This window comes from Pleurodeles waltl, chromosome 6 (genome assembly GCF_031143425.1).
Source record: "Pleurodeles waltl isolate 20211129_DDA chromosome 6, aPleWal1.hap1.20221129, whole genome shotgun sequence".
Classification (NCBI taxonomy): Eukaryota; Metazoa; Chordata; class Amphibia; order Caudata; family Salamandridae; genus Pleurodeles; species Pleurodeles waltl.
In genome coordinates this window covers 1,068,497,040-1,068,514,514 of record NC_090445.1, presented here as the reverse complement: position 1 = coordinate 1,068,514,514, position 17,475 = coordinate 1,068,497,040, and the positions used below count along the sequence as shown (strand labels likewise).

General features: G+C 45.4%; 1 protein-coding gene across 2 annotated transcripts in view; it reads left to right on the top strand.

Moving 5' to 3' along the window:
* Window positions 1-17,475, top strand: part of ECE1 (endothelin converting enzyme 1) — a 355,802-nt gene that overhangs the window by 253,223 nt on the left and 85,104 nt on the right. For both annotated transcript variants that reach the window (XM_069240079.1, XM_069240078.1), the window contains 3 exons: window positions 11,873-11,983; window positions 13,222-13,320; window positions 16,899-16,976. In XM_069240079.1, coding sequence (XP_069096180.1) covers window positions 11,873-11,983; window positions 13,222-13,320; window positions 16,899-16,976 — 288 coding nt within the window. The remainder of the gene's footprint in view (window positions 1-11,872; window positions 11,984-13,221; window positions 13,321-16,898; window positions 16,977-17,475) is intronic.

Below are 17,475 nucleotides of genomic sequence, written 5' to 3'. Positions count from 1 at the left end.
CAGACAACATGATGACCATTTATTACCTAAACATGTAAGGAGGGACACTTTCGTCCTAACTCTCCCTCCTAGCTCAAAAAATTTGGAAATGGGCAATACAAAACCAAATTCACCTTGTAGCACAATACATTCCAGGGATACACAACCAACTTGCAGATGTTCTCAGCAGATATCATCAACAAACTCACGAGTGGGAGATTCACCCTCAAGTACTTCAAAAATACTTTCAACAATGGGGAACACCAAACATAGATCTGTTCGCCACAAGCGAAAACGCAAAATAACAAAACTTTGCATCCAGACACCCACATCCCCTATCCAAGGGCAATGCTCAATGGATCAATTGGTCAGGGATATTTGCTTACGCTTTTCCCCCCTCTCCCACTCATTCCATTTGTAGTCAACAAATTGCGTCAAAACACACTCAATATGATACTCATAGCACCAACGTGGGCCCGCCAACTGTGGTACATAACATTGTTAGACCTATCAGTAGTACCACACTCCAAACTCCCACACAGACCAGACCTGTTGACACAAAACAAAGGGCAGATCAGGCACCCAAATCCCAACACACTCAATCTGGCGATTTGGCTCCTGAGGTCATAGAGTTTGGGTATTTGCAACTACCATCAGAATGTATGTACGTGATTAAGCAAGCAAGAAAACCCACTACTAGACAGTGCTATGCTAACAAATGGAAAAGATTTGTAAATTACTGTCAGTCTAAACAGATTGCCCCTCTTACAGCATCAATACAAGATATTGTATGCTATTTACTTCACTTACAAAAATCAAATTTAGCATTCTCTTCCATAAAAATACAACTTACTGCAAATTCTGCATATTTACAAAATATACAGCACAGTTCTTTTTTTAGAGTTCCTGTTATTAAAGCCTTCATGGAAGGCTTAAAACGCATCATTCCACCCAGGACACCACCAATTCCTTCTTGGAATTTAAACATAGTGCTTATGCAACATATGGGCCCACCATTTGAACCTATGCACTCATGTCAAATGCAATTCTTAACATGGAAGATTGCCTTCCTAGTCGCAATTACATCATTGAGAAGAGTCAGTGAAATTCAAGCTTTCCCTATTGAAGAACCGTTCATACAAGTACACAAACATAGTTGTCTTACGAACTAACCCCAAATTTCTTCCAAAAGTGGTATCACCTTTTCATATAAATCAAACAGTGGAACTGCCAGTCTTCTTCCCACAGCCAGATTCTGTGGCAGAAAGAGCTCTACATACATTAGACATAAAAAGAGCACTGTGTAAGGAAATGCCTCCTTAGTATGGTTACCCCCTGACTTTTTGCCTTTGCTGATGCCAAGTTATGATTTGAAAGTATGCTGGGGCCTGCTAACCAGGCCCCAGCACCAGTGTTCTTTCCCTAACCTGTTCCTTTGTTTCCACAATTGACACACCCTGGCATCCAGGTAAGTCCCTTGTAACTGGTACCCCTGGTACCAAGGGCCCTGATGCCAGGGAAGGTCTCTAAGGGCTGCAGCATGTCTTATGCCACCCTGGGGACCTCTCACTCAGCACAGGCACACTGCTTGCCAGCTTGTGTGTGCTGGTGGGGAGAAAATGACTAAGTCAAAATGGCACTCCCCTCAGGGTGCCATGCCAACCTCACACTGCCTATGGCATAGATAAGTCACCCCTCTAGCAGGCCTTACAGCCCTAAGGCAGGGTGCACTATACCATAGGTGAGGGCATAGGTGCATGAGCACTATGCCCCCCCCACAGTGTCTAAGCAAAACCTTAGACATTGTAAGTGCAGGGTAGCCATAAGAGTATATGGTCTGGGAGTCTGTCATACACGAACTCCACAGCACCATAATGGCTACACTGAAAACTGGGAAGTTTGGCACCAAACTTCTCAGCACAATAAATGCACACTGATGCCAGTGTACATTTTATTGTGAAATACACCCCAGAGGGCATCTTTTTAGAGATGCCCCCTGAAAACATACCCGACTTCCAGTGTGGGCTGACTAGTTTGTCCAGCCTGCCACACACCAGACATGTTGCTGGCCACATGGGGAGAGTGCCTTTGTCACTCTGTGGCTAGTAACAAAGCCTGTACTGGGTGGAGGTGCTTCTCACCTCCCCCTGCAGGAACTGTAACACCTGGTGGTGAGCTTCAAAGGCTCACCCCCTTTGTTACAGCGCCCCAGGGCACTCCAGCTAGTGGAGATGCCCGCCCCCTCCGTCTACGGCCCCACTTTTGGCGGAAAGGCCGGAGGAGATAATGAGAAAAACAAGGAGGAGTCATGGCCAGTCAGGACAGCCCCTAAGGTGGCCTGAGCTGAGGTGACTTACTTTTAGAAATCCTCCATCTTGCAGATGGAGGATTCTCCCAATAGGATTAGGATGTGCCCCCCTCCCCTCAGGGAGGAGGCACAAAGAAGGTGTAGCCACCCTCAGGGCTAGTAGCCATTGGCTACTAACCCCCCAAACCTAAACACACACCTAAATTGAGTATTTAGGGGCTCCCAGAATCAAGCAAGATAGATTCCTGCAACCTGAAGACGAAGAAGGACTGCTGACCTGAAAGCCCTGCAGAGAAGACAGAGACACCGACTACTTTGGCCCCAGCCCTACCGGCCTGTCTCCCCACTTCAAGAAAAACTGCAATAGTGTCGCGTTCCACAGGGTCCAGCGACCTCTGAAGCCTCAGAGGACTACCCTGCATCTAAAAGGACCAAGAACTCCAGAGGACAGCGGCTCTGCTCCAAAGAAGAAACATCTTTGCAACAAAGAAGCAACTTATAAAGACCACACGTTTCCCGCCGGAAGCGTGAGACTTTGCACTCTGCAACCGACGCCCCCGGCTCGACCTGTGGAGAAACAACACTACAAGGAGGACTCCCCGGCGACTGCGACCCTGTGAGTAGCCAGAGTTGACCCCCTGAGCCCCCAGAGCGACGCCTGCAGAGGGAATCCAGAGGCTCCCCCTGACCGTGACTGCCTGCTTCTAAGAACCCAACGCCTGGTAAAGACCCTGCACCCGCAGCCCCCAGGACCTGAAGGATCCGACCTCCAGTGCAGAAGCGACCCCCAGGTGGCCCTCTCCCTTGCCCAGGTGGTGGCTACCCCGAGGAGCCCCCCCCCCCCCCCCCCCTTCCTGCCTGCTTCGCTGAAGAGCGAAGTCTCCCATTGAAACCTATTGCAAACCCAATGCTTGTTTGCACTCTGCCCCCGGCCGCCCCTGTGCCGCTGAGGGTGTATTTTTTGTGCTAACTTGTGTCCCCCCCCGGTGCCCTACAAAACCCCCCTGGTCTGCCCTCCGAAGACACGGGTACCTACCTGCTGGCAGACTGGAACCGGGGCACCCCCTTCTCCATTGAAGCCTATGAGTTTTGGGCACCACTTTGACCTCTGCACCTGACCGGCCCTGAGCTGCTGGTGTGGTAACTTTGGGGTTGCCCTGAACCCCCAATGGTGGGCTACCTTGTACTCAACTTGGAACCCTGTAGGTGGTTTACTTACCTGCAAAACTAACAACTACTTAACTCCCCAGGAACTGCTGAAATTTGCATTGTCTAGTTTTAAAATAGCTTATTGCCATTTTTGCCAAAACTGTACATGCTATTTTGCTGATTCAAAGTTCCTAAGTTACCTAAGTGAAATACCTTTCATTTGAAGTATTACTTGTAAATCTTGAACCTGTGGTTCTTAAAATAAACTAAGAAAAGATATTTTTCTATACAAAAACCTATTGGCCTGTAATTGTCTTTGAGTGTGTGTTCCTCATTTATTGCCTGTCTGTATGTACAACAAAGGCTTAACACTACCCTCTGATAAGCCTACTGCTCGACCACACTACCACAAAATAGAGCATTAGAATTATCTCTTTTTGCCACTATCTTACCTTGAAGGGGAACCCTTGGACTCTGTGCATGCTATTTCTTACTTTGAAATAGTACATACAGAGCCAACTTCCTACACTAATGTACTATATAGAGGGAACAAAACAATTCAGAAAAACTAAACAGCTGTTTGCAGCCTTTCAAAAACCTCATACTGGTAACCCCATTTCAAAACATGGGTTAGCAAGATTGATTGTAAGATGAATCCAAACATGCTACCTTAAAGCCAGGAGACAACTCTTAGTTATTCCTAAAGCACATTCCACAAGGAAGAAAGGTGCTACAATGGCTTTTTTAGGAAATATACCAATGGCTGAAATATGAAAAGCAGCTACTTGTTCAACACCACATACATTCACTAAACACTATGGTGTAGATGTTTTAGCAACACAGCAAGCCACAGTAGGTCAAGGTGTACTCAGAACATTATTTCAAACAACTTCAACTCCTACAGCCTAACCACCGCTTTTATGGGAGGACTAAATGCTTTGTAGTCTAAGCACAGCATGTGTATCTGCAGCTACACATGCTATCGAATGGAAAATGGCACTTAACCAGTGTACATCTGTTCATGGCATGTTCCACTGCAGATTCGCATGCACCCTCCCACCTCCCCGGCAGCCTGTAGTTTAAGTTAACAACTTATCTACATATGTAGATAGAGATACATAATATATATATATATATATATATATATATTCGATGGCATGTGTAGCTGCAGATACACATGCTGTGCACAGTCCGCCGTCTGGTGTTGGGCTCGGAGTGTTACAAGTTGTTTTTCTTCGAAGAAGTCTTTTCGAGTCACGAGACCGAGGGACTCCTCCCACTTCGATTCCATTGCGCATGGGCGTCGACTCAATCTTAGATTGCTTTTTTTCCGCCATCGGGTTCGGACGTGTTCCTTTTCGCTCCGTGTTTCGGGTCGGAAAGTTAGTTACAATCTCGGAAAAAAACATCGGTATTGTTTGCGTTCGGTATCGGGTTAGTTAGAACAAATCGACACCGACTTTTGAAGAGCTCCGGTGGCCCTTCGGGGTTTTTTCGATCCCCCGTCGGGGCCTGGTCGGCCCGGCCACGTGCGACTTCAAGGCTCATGGAACGGACCCCATTCCGCTTCTGCCCAAAATGCCATCACAAGTATCCGTATATGGATCACCATCTGGTCTATAACTTGTGCTTGTCCCCCGAGCACAAGGAGGATACATGTGAAGCCTGTCGAGCGTTTCGGTCGAGGAAGACGCTGAGAGACAGAAGAGCCAGGAGACTACAAATGGCGTCCAGGCCGACAGGTCAAGATCGTTTCGAGGAGGAAGAAGAAGCTTTCTCCGTCCGAGTCGGATTCAGAAGAACTCGACGCCGAAGAAACAACCAAAACCGTGAGTAAGACGTCGAAAATCAAGACTCACGAGAAGTCTACAAAAGCCAAGGGGACGCCACCGCCAACAGGCCATGGCTTAACCCGAAAAATAGGTGACCCATCCAAGGCACCGAAAAAGGGCATGCTGGTGTCGAAGTCATCCGACTCCGGTCGAGATACCGCCACACAGCAACCTCGGAGCCGAGACAGCGGCTCCGAGAAACTTCGGCACAGAGACAGCGGCACCGAAGAATTTCGGCACCGACACACCACGCCGAAAACAAAGAAGGTTTCTTCGGAGCCTAAAAAGACTTCCGAAAAGGTTTCGGTTCCGAAACAGCCAGCCTCTGAGCCGAAAACTAGTTCCTATACAGAGGAACAAGGATTAACCTCCCAATTACATAGATTTGGAGAGGAGCTTCAATCTGTGGAGCCTGACTACACACAAAGAAGGCTTCATATTCATGAGGACACAGGGAAGATAACCACTCTTCCCCCAATCAAAATAAAAAGGAAACTTGCCTTTCAACAAAAGGACAAGCAACCACAGGCAAAGGTGGCAAAGAAAACAACCCCACCACCGTCTCCACCACCATCAATACATGCATCACCAGCAACAACTCCACCACTGATGCACTCACCAGCTCATACCACAATGAGTCAGGATGATCCCGATGCATGGGACCTCTACGATGCTCCAGTGTCTGACAATAGCCCAGACTCTTATCCTACAAAACCGTCACCACCTGAGGACAGTACATCCTATACACAGGTGGTCACAAGGGCAGCCGAGTTTCACAATGTGTCCTTACATTCGGAACCAATTGAGGATGACTTTCTCTTTAACACCCTATCCTCCACCCATAGCCAGTATCAAAGCCTTCGCATGCTCCCAGGAATGCTAAGACATTCAAAACAAATATTTCGGGATCCAGTTAAAGGCAGAGCCATAACTCCAAGGGTGGAGAAAAAATATAAGCCACTGCCCACTGATCCAATATATATTACAACACAACTAACACCAGACTCAGTAGTTGTGGGGGCAGCTCGTAAGAGAGCCAACTCTCATACCTCAGGCGACGCACCACCTCCAGACAAGGAGAGCCGCAAATTTGATGCTGCGGGAAAAAGGGTTGCAGCACAAGCAGCAAATCAGTGGCGTATCGCCAATTCACAAGCACTTTTGGCAAGATACGACAGGGCTCATTGGGATTAAATGCAACATTTCATCGAACACTTACCCAACGAGTTCCAAAAAAGAGCGCAACAGGTGGTGGAAGAGGGACAAAGTATCTCAAATAATCAGATATGGTCTTCCATGGATGCAGCAGATACAGCTGCAAGGACAATAAACACTGCAGCCACAATACGAAGGCACGCATGGCTGCGCATTTCTGGGTTCAAACCGGAAATCCAGCAGGCTGTGCTCAATATGCCGTTTAATGAACAGCAATTGTTTGGGCCGGAGGTACACTGCCATCGAAAAACTCAAGAAGGACACCGATACATCCAAAGCCATGGGCGCACTCTACTCCCCGCAGAGCAGAGGCACATCTCGGAAAACACCTTTTAGGGGAGGGTTTCGAGGTCAACCCACAGAAACCACAACCTCACAAACAAGGCCTACCTACCAGGGTCAATATCAGAGGGGAGGTTTTCGGGGGCAATTTAGAGGGGGCCAATTCCCAAAAAATCGAGAAATTCCAAGGCCCCAAAACCCCTCAAAATAAGCAGTGACTCACAAGTCACACACCCCCATCACATAACACCTGTGGGGGGAAGACTAAGCCAATTTTACAAACTTTGGGAGGAAATAACCACAGACACTTGGGTCTTAGCAATTATCCAGCATGGTTATTGCATAGAATTTCGCCAATTCCCTCCAAACGTCCCACCGAAAACACACAATATGTCAAAACAACATATAGATCTTCTAGGACTAGAAGTTCAAGCATTGCTACAAAAGGACGCAATAGAATTAGTACCAATTCAACAAAAAAACACAGGAGTTTACTCACTGTACTTTCTAATACCCAAAAAGGACAAAACTCTGAGACCAATACTAGATCTCAGAACACTAAATACCTACATAAAATCAGACCACTTTCACATGGTCACGTTACAAGACGTAATCCCACTGCTCAAACAGCAAGACTACATGACAACATTAGATCTAAAAGATGTGTATTTCCATATACCAATACATCCTTCACACAGGAAATACCTAAGGTTCGTATTCCAAGGAATACATTACCAATTCAAAGTGCTGCCATTCGGAATAACAACTGCGCCAAGAGTTTTTACAAAATGCCTGGCAGTAGTAGCTGCACATATCAGAAGGCAGCAAATACATGTGTTCCCGTACTTAGACGACTGGTTAATCAAAACCAACACGCTAAAACAGTGTTCACAGCACACAAAATATGTCATACAAACCCTTCACAGGCTAGGTTTCTCCATCAACTACGCGAAGTCACACCTTTTGCCGTGTCAAACGCAGCAATACTTAGGAGCGACAATCAACACAACAAGAGGGATTGCCACTCCAAGTCCACAACGGGTTCAAACATTTCATAAAGTAATACAGGCCATGTATCCAACACAAAAGATACAAGTCAGAATGGTAATGAAACTACTAGGCATGATGTCTTCATGCATAGCCATTGTCCCAAACGCAAGATTGCACATGCGGCCCTTACAACAGTGCCTAGCATCACAATGGTCACAAGCACAGGGTCAACTTCTAGATCTGGTGTTGATAAACCGCCAAACATACATCTCGCTTCTATGGTGGAACAGTACAAATTTAAACCGAGGGCGGCCTTTCCAAGACCCAGTGCCACAATACGTCATAACAACAGATGCTTCCATGACAGGGTGGGGAGCACACCTCAATCAACACAGCATCCAAGGACAATGGGACATACATCAGACAGTTTCACATAAATCACTTGGAAATGTTAGCAGTATTTCTAGCGCTGAAAGCATTTCAACCCATAATAACCCAAAAATACATTCTTGTCAAAACAGACAACATGACAACAATGTATTATCTAAACAAACAAGGAGGGACACACTCGACACAGTTGTGCCTCCTAACACAAAAAATATGGCATTGGGCGATTCACAACCACATTCGCCTAATAGCACAATTTATTCCGGGGATTCAGAACCAGTTGGCAGACAATCTCTCTCGATCACCAACAAACCCACGAATGGGAAATTCACCCCCAAATACTAAACAATTACTTTCAAATTTGGGGAACACCTCAAATAGATCTATTTGCAACAAAGGAAAACTCAAAATGCCAAAACTTTGCATCCAGGTACCCACAAGATCAATCCCAAGGCAATGCTCTATGTATGAACTGGTCAGGGATCTTTGCATACGCTTTTCCCCCTCTCCCTCTCCTTCCATATGTAGTAAACAGGTTGAGTCAAAACAAACTCAAACTCATACTAATAGCACCAACATGGGCAAGGCAACCTTGGTACACGACACTACTAGACCTGTCAGTAGTACCTCATGTCAAACTACCCAACAAACCAGATCTGTTAACACAACACAAACCACAGATCAGACATCCAAATCCAGCATCTTTGAATCTAGCAATTTGCCTCCTGAAATCCTAGAAATCGGACACTTGCACCTCACACAAGAATGTATGGAGGTCATAAAACAAGCTAGGAAACCTACCACTAGACACTGCTACGCAAACAAGTGGAAAAGATTCATGTATTACTGCCAGAATAATCAAATTCAGCCATTAACTGCATCTCCAAAAGATATAGTTGGATATTTACTACATTTGCAAAAATCAAATCTAGCTTTCTCTTCCATAAAAATACATCTCACCGCAATATCAGCTTACCTACAAATTACTCATTCAACTTCACTATTTAGAATACCAGTCATTAAAGCGTTTATGGAAGGCTTAAAGAGAATCATACCACCAAGAACACCACCTGTTCCTTCATGGAACCTCAACATTGTCTTAACAAGACTCATGGGTCCACCTTTCGAGCCCATGCATTCTTGTGAAATGCAATACTTAACGTGGAAAGTTGCATTTTTGATTGCCATCACATCTCTAAGAAGAGTGAGCGAGATTCAAGCATTTACCATACAAGAACCATTTATTCAGATACATAAAAATAAAGTAGTTCTAAGAACAAATCCTAAATTTTTACCAAAGGTTATCTCACCGTTCCACTTAAATCAAACAGTAGAATTACCAGTGTTCTTCCCACAACCAGATTCTGTAGCTGAAAGAGCACTACATACATTAGACATCAAAAGAGCACTAATGTACTACAATGACAGAACGAAACTAATTAGAAAAACAAAACAACTATTTATTGCCTTTCAAAAACCTCATACAGGAAATCCAATTTCAAAACAAGGCATTGCTAGGTGGATAGTTAAGTGTATTCAAACCTGCTATCTTAAAGCAAAGAGAAAGCTGCCTATTACACCAAAGGCACACTCAACCAGAAAAAAAGGGGCTACCATGGCCTTTCTAGGAAATATTCCAATGAACGAAATATGTAAGGCAGCAACATGGTCTACGCCTCATACATTTACCAAGCACTACTGTGTAGATGTGTTAACTGCACAACAAGCCACAGTAGGTCAGGCTGTACTAAGAACATTATTTCAAACTACTTCAACTCCTACAGGCTGAACCACCGCTTTTGGGGAAAGAACTGCTTACTAGTCGGTGCACAGCATGTGTATCTGCAGCAGAACATGCCACCAACAGATGTACACTGGGTAAGTGACATACATTTTCCATACACACACACACACACACACACTCTTCTCCCCCCCCCCCCCCGTACTGTATCTTGCCTATACTTTTTTCGGGGTATTCACATTTGAAGCAGCGGTGGAGACCACAACTTTAAAGTACAGTTCTTTTTAGGAACTGGGAAGCTCTTGGAGTAAATGGAGGCTACTCTGGTTGCCAAAATAACTGGAAAATATAGACTGCAACTGGTAGAATGTAATCTGCTGCCCACTATGTTTAGGTATCCTGCCATTAGTGCCGGCCCACTCTGACATCTGCCCATATTGAACACAACAGCCCTTTGGATTCCAGGGAACGGTGTTCTAAACCAAACACGGGTGACCAAATCTCTGGTCACCACTCACTTTAAACCCAAACTCCAAACAATCCCGAGATGCTACAGTGTATTCTTTGGGGGTAAGATCCTGGTTGTTTGAGATTTGCTGTCTAGTTATTTTTGGCTATTCTGTTTTTCGGCTGGAAACTCTACAGCTGAGGCTTCAACCCACAGAGTTGGTCAGCCACTGCAACACTTGGTCTAGAAGCCCTGCATTTGTAGGGAAGATTCTTCAAGTTGAGAACCCAGGAGTTCTCAAGTTTGTTGAATCAACATGATATTTGTCTGAAAAAACGAGCGATAAATATATTGGTAGGTGTATTTCGATCCCTGAAAGTACTAGAACTTTCTGATTTTCTGTGTGTATGCTGTTTTATGCGGGGTTTTTTTCGTTTTTTTTCCTGCCCGAAAATGAGTCTTATTTGTCTTTGTAGTTATAGTCCTAACTAATTTTAAAGAGCTTTAAATGAGGTGTTTACAGCGTCATGCTATATCCGCCTGTATCTAACACTTGGCATTTCCCTCAGAAAGCCATGATTGCTTGATCTTAATGCATAATGTCAAGAACCCCAAAGGAATGATTTGATTATCTAATTATAGTGGAGTTTTATTGTGGCTCTAGGACTTCTTTTGGTACTTGACTCTATCATACCCACACGTGATTCTGAACAGTAACCACTTATTGCCTCAGCTCCTCCTCTTCTTCTTTCCTGAACTGAAATTAACAACGGAGCTGGAGTTATAAAAAAACAAAAAATTCCAGAGTAGAAAATTCCTTGAGTGACCAAACTGAGGTGATCAGTTAGTTCCCCCCCCCCCTCCCCAAGAAAGTGTGGTATGGAGATCAGTTTCTAGACAACCAAACTGACTGCAGGAGAGTTTGCTGAAGGGGTAACTTTGAGATACCCATGTTGTAAGTGTTGGTTGGGCATAGTCCATGAAACTTTCCAAATTGCAAGAATTTGAGGGCTGCTCGTTGCCAGTCATTCAGATCACAGTTCTGTCACTTTTGCTTCGAACCCTCTGCCAGTGTTTTCTTCTGCTGTGCTCTCACGGGGGCGAGGAGGGTGGTGTATTCTCCCTCTTATTTCTGTGAATTAGGAGGCAGGTGTCTCTCTCCGCCCTCTGGCTATGCCTTTGCTCCCTCACTACCCACGTCGGTTTCGCTTTGGGCTGGCTCTCCCGGCGCTATTTTCCTGTCGCTGGATCATTCATTCACTCACTGACTGAATGGCGAGGTAAATTAAACACAGCTTCCCGAAGTGGCCCCTGGAGCGCTGTGCTGTGTTCTTCGTAATGTGTCATGGGTAGTGAATACAGGAGAAAGGTGAGACTCAAAATCAGCGGGAATAAATTATAATGTATGAGGGATGGAGAGGGAGGAGGTAATTAAACAGATAAAATGGGAGGGTGCGTGGGTGGAGGGGGCATACGTGGGGGTGATGCAGTAATCCAATGCCCAGGTTTTGATCGTTAATCAGATAATTTCGCCCCCACAGAGCTGTCTCCCGCGCTGGAAATTCTGCGTCAGCGACACCGACAGTAATCTGGGTTTTGCGCTCGGGGCCATGTTCGTGAAGGCCACGTTTGCCGACGACAGCAAGAGTACGGTATGTCCTGACCTCCCGTAGTTGCTTTGTGCAAAGCTGAGCACAAGGCGCTGTTTATTTCGGACACAGGCCACTTGACCTTGTACTGCACAAGGAACCCACACCCTGGTGATGTGACTGCGCTATATACACGGGACTCACTACAGCACCTACAGTCCTCAGTTTCCAGTTACCCCCCCTCACATCTGCGTCAGATAGAGAGAACATCGACGACCCTCGTCGCCCAGTAATCTCTCCCCACAGCTGCGTCAGAAAGACGCAGCGTGAAGACCGTGCCCCCATCAGTCCCTCCCCACCTGCGTCAGGGCACTATCCCACGCTTCCGGCTCTGTGCGTTAGGAACTCATCCAGTCCAGGAGCTTACATGGAAGTATCGAGCTTGTAGTTCTGGTTTTCATTAAGATTAATCATGACTACACATCCCAGCATGCCCTGTAACACGAGCTATTCACGCTTGGAACTGGCTTACACAATGACTCCGTCAATGGCGGCTGTCATTCTTGTCGGTGGTAGTGTAGTATTGCTTATACCGCACCACAGGGCACTGGTTAGTCTCATTTTAATAATCACTCCTTTACACATCGGCACCGCACACCTCACTGCTTTAGTGTCTCGCTCGGTGTGACATGCTTTACAGCTAATGATGGATGGCATGTTACCGGAGGTCAGCAGCTCAGTTGCCCCGACTGAGTATTCTAAGTTGTCTGTATGAGCAGGCTCACCATTCGGTGCTATTCGTTTGTCGTCCTTTGTGCTTCCAGAACGAGCCGTATTTCAGCCCTTTCCCTCAAAACAGAAATAGGACCCTTGTGCTCTAAGACAGGGTGAGCTCCCTCCCGAACTCCAGATTCCAACTATTTGGGATAAATGCAATATTAGGTATCCTTGCCCTAGTGAATGTGGGACGGGAAGCCACAATGTGGGCATGTCCGTGCACGTGCTTCCACGTGCTCCTTAGAGATGGCAGAGCCTTAAAAGAGGGGTAGGTTGAGTTTGGGGGATCCCTGGCACTGCAGCGACTGCCTCGGCGCAGCAGCTCGAACATGGCCCATTGGGGAGGTTCTCTTGGCACAACACGTTGTTGATGGGACTGAAGTCTCTTCTGCTGGTATAATCTTTCTGCTGCCTATGTCTGTAGGGGTTGTTTGCGCCTGAAGCAGGTGAGGGCGGCTTGCTGTTCTGCCTGCCAGGACCCGATCTTTCTCACGCATTTGTTTTTGTTATTTCCTTTCACCCAGGCTCAGAGCATGATCAGGGAGATCCGAACGGCCTTCGAAGAAAGCCTGGCTGGCCTAGTGTGGATGGACGACGAGACCCGGCGGGTCGCCAAAGAAAAGGTAAGGTCCAGGACTAACACTCATTCAGTGAAATCCGACCATCCCAAAGGTACCTCTCACAGAGCAAGAGCAGTGTTACGCTCAACAAATTCACTCCCTTCACATTCTAGAACGGAAGTACGAGTTACAGATGAGATCCATGCCTCTCGCATAGTGACACTCCAGGGAAGAAGTCCTGTCCTTCTGAAAAGGTGTACACCTCCTACACAATGAAACTGACAGAATTCGCATCAGTGTGTTCCTCCTGGAAGCAAAACCACAAGAGAAATAGACGGCATTGATAAAATGGATAATTCTGAAAAATAATCGAATCTTGCGCAATGCAGCAGCAAAGCGAAACAGATAGGGTTGGTGATCCTCAGAATACACAAAACTATCATTCTCCTTACGTAAATTTAATGGGAACACAGTGCGTACCTCATCGGTAAGTCCCACTGTTTGCAACATAATCACTCATCTATAGATAATGAAACCGCAGTGCGAAGCAGCAGCCATGATATCCCTAATTGTGAATAAAACATCTCTTCTTACACAGTGCAACAGTAAATGGCAACACAGGATTAGTGTGTCCCATAATTTTCATTATGATCAATTCCCAACAAACATTAAAACAATAATTCTCAAAAAAATACAAAAACAAGTACACACCAAACAAATACTTGACTTACTATGGATATCATTATTTTATATTGAAAAGCTATGCAAAAATTGAAAAACTTTAATGGCAAGGTTGGTGCTGCATGTTGGCGCCTAACTTTTCAATGTTTGGCTTTATATAGGAAAGCTGAATCCTCAGGTCAGATTCTACATTTACCAAGCAATTTCTGTTTAATTTTTAGGTGCATAACATTTGAGAAAGCTTTTTCACATAAATATGTGGTGGGGAAAGGAAGTAAAACCATAAGGGCCTCTCATCTCTCCATAACTTCTGTCACATGTCAATTTGTTTTATAGCACCTCTCATACCAGTGTGGGGTGTCGGAGCACTTTACAGGCGACTCCAAAGTGTAGGATTCACATCACCCACCCTTGTAGGTATGAGAGTGTGTGGTCTGGAGAAGCACAAACTCAGAGTTCAGAACGTAACAGTGGTTAGCATTGACGTCTACGCAAGCAAACTTTTTCTAGCAGCACAAGGATAAAGACTTGGAAAATACATAACTTTCTAATTTGTGCCATGCAGTTTGCATGTAGCTCTTTGATAGCAGTTCATAGCTCACTGTGCTAGATTGTGATTGTAATTTATGAACTGCACAGTAACAAAATAATCTGACAAAAGTAGTAACCCATTGTGCTATGCACATAAAATACTGTTCTTTGCATGATGCACGTTCTTTGCAGTAGGCATGTTAACCATCTGCACTACCTTAGATGACTCAAAACTGCCACTAGACCAAATTCCCATCTCTTTCCAGCAGGAACATTAATCACAATAGTTACCTTGAAGCTTTTATTTTTGCCTGAAAGCTGCTGGATGTACAAGGAACTTTGCAGGGCTTTGAAAACTGCTGCACAAAGGAAGTACTAAATATAAAAACATCCACATTTCTGTCCAGATGTCCCAGCTGGAGAAGAGCCCCTCTGCTGGCCCAGACCTGCAGACCCCTGGGGGTCCGCGGACCACAAGTGGGGAACTGCTGCCCTACATTGATAAGTTCCTTATTGTGCAAGGTACTCACTCCTCCCATGTGTCATAATGCTGTGAGCACATCACTGATGAAGCGTACCCATCTAAAATTGATTGATCCTCTCATATTAGGAGCAGCAGAGAAAAGCGACTGCAGTGTTCATCTGCTTTCTTATTGTAAGTCCATCCTTGCATAATTCAACAGACACAAAAGCACCCAGCATCAGATGAGGCCCATTTTTTCGAAAAGTAATTCGCCCCCTACTGAAAATGCACCTTGAAGTGGGCAGCCTTGTTGATGGGAATCTTTGTCAAAAATTACCTTTCCCAGCCCCATTGTTACACTGCAATACCAAAGTAGATAACGCAATGCATTGGCGAGCCTCTTCAGAATAGAATCACGCATCTTAAAAGTAAATCGTTATGTGAAGCATAACAAGAGATGTATAATTCTCTAATACAGTCCCGCATAGCGCATGGCCTCGATTTCAGTCCTTCTGAAACGTTCTCACATAATGCAATACTGTTGATCATACAGCACTTAAGATGTGCATCCTCCCCAAGCAGCACCTCTTAAAACTCCGTGTGACCTCAACGAGGCGCGCACACAGTATGAGTGATCTTCACTCTTCCCAACATCACAGGGTTGCTCTTCGGTAATGGCTCTCCCACCCCAAAGCGCATCCACACATTGTAGAACAAACGGATGCCTACCTCACGGGTGACGCACACCCTTCACAGCTCGTTCTTCTGTCTTAACAGAGCAGGACACCTTACACTAGCTCCTTCGCAATAAGCGCCTTCACAAGGAGCCCCCTCCTGTTACCTTCTACACATCGAGTCTCTGACAATAAAGGATTCATGCTGATTGCATATTCTTTCATGTTACTTAGTAGCAGCTGGCCTCCTCACTTCTCAATGTTCCTCATTCTACAGAAAGGAACATATTTACGGTCTTGGGGACTCCTTGATGCTGTTTAATTTGGGAGAAAGGGGGAAATCTTGAAGGGATGGGTCTTCTCCCTGCTGTGCTATTACACGTCATTGATGAGCTTTGTACTCTCACAGTTCTTCTCTTCCCTTTTCCCATATTCATATTGGAATAAATTTATCTATCGTATAACAGCATTGCTTACCTCCACGATGAACTATTTTGAATCTTGAGAATGTAACGGGTTCACAGCTGTACTAACCCTGCTAACTGCTGGTTGGACAACTGGTTCAAGAACTTGAAAATCCTTTCTTTGGACATTGACTTCCAGGGTGTCTGATACAGACCCTACCCATAGCTTTAGGGTGGCCTCACAGAGCCCTCGGGCCCACACAGTCATAAGGTTCATTTCCAAGGCGTTTCTCTCTGTCGGAGACATGAGCTGTTGGAAGGAAGTGTATGCGGAAATGTGAGTTGAAAGTGCATCCTCCAGAGCACCAGGAAAACGAGGCTGGTACAACAAACAGCGTTGAAAATGTCACATTTTGAGAGATCATACATTTTTTTGTGAGCGCACACTTCCCAGAAACCGATGCAGCAGGTGAAAATACTCTTTTTGCAAATGCCCTTAGCATATTGACATTTGAGAAAGACGTAATGACTGCTAGAGAAATCTTAAATCAGCAAAAGATTATAATCCATGTAATTCCAGTCAGGAGTTTATTCCCAATTCCATTCCCACCTGAAGTATGGCAATAGGAGATTTGATGCCCTCACATCTTCACAATAAGCCCACCTCGCACTACATTGAATTATAGGGCTAGTATGCCCAAAGCCCTTTTGTGAAATGCTTCTCCAGGCACAGCACAGACGGGTTCTGTTATTTCTAACCTTACTTTTTGACTGTTGTGCGCTGTTTTAATGCAAGGCAGTCACTTCTAAAGCCAATATTTGCGCAAACATATGTATGGAGTGGTCTGTCCTTTACATGCTAAATGCTTTTATTGTTTTTTGAAACAGGCGGAGGCGATCTACGACATGATTGGTTACCCCAAGTTTATCATGGACCCCAAAGAGCTGGACAAGGTGTTCAGTAATGTAAGTGACTCAACTGCTGGGTAATATTTGGTGAGGTCTGCTGGAAGGTGGATGAAGACTGCAGAGCTTCTGCTGGGAGTTGAATGTAATTTAATGGTGTCAGATCTTAAATCACAATGTTAAATCACGTCCTTTGGCATCGGAAATAGTTGTAGTAGGTATGATCTCAAGGCGGTGTGATGTTTTCTGCTGCATGTGTATGGTCAACTAAACCTTTGTAACATCCAAGTGTTTGAACTAGGACAAAGTGAGAAACTGTGGTGGCTGAGACAAAGACAGAAAGGCCAGTCTGAGATAAAGGGGGGTAGTCAAGGGTAAGGTAAGGGGAAATCATGAGTCTAGGCAAAAGGAGCAAGGGACGCAGTGGCAAAAGAAGCCAGGTGGAGGATGAGATGGCATCAGCCAGGGGGACACTGATGGTGGGAGGCAGGGCAACAGGAACCAGGGAGGCTGAGTCCAGGAGATGCTGTGGCAAACGGAACCAGTAGAACCAGGTGGA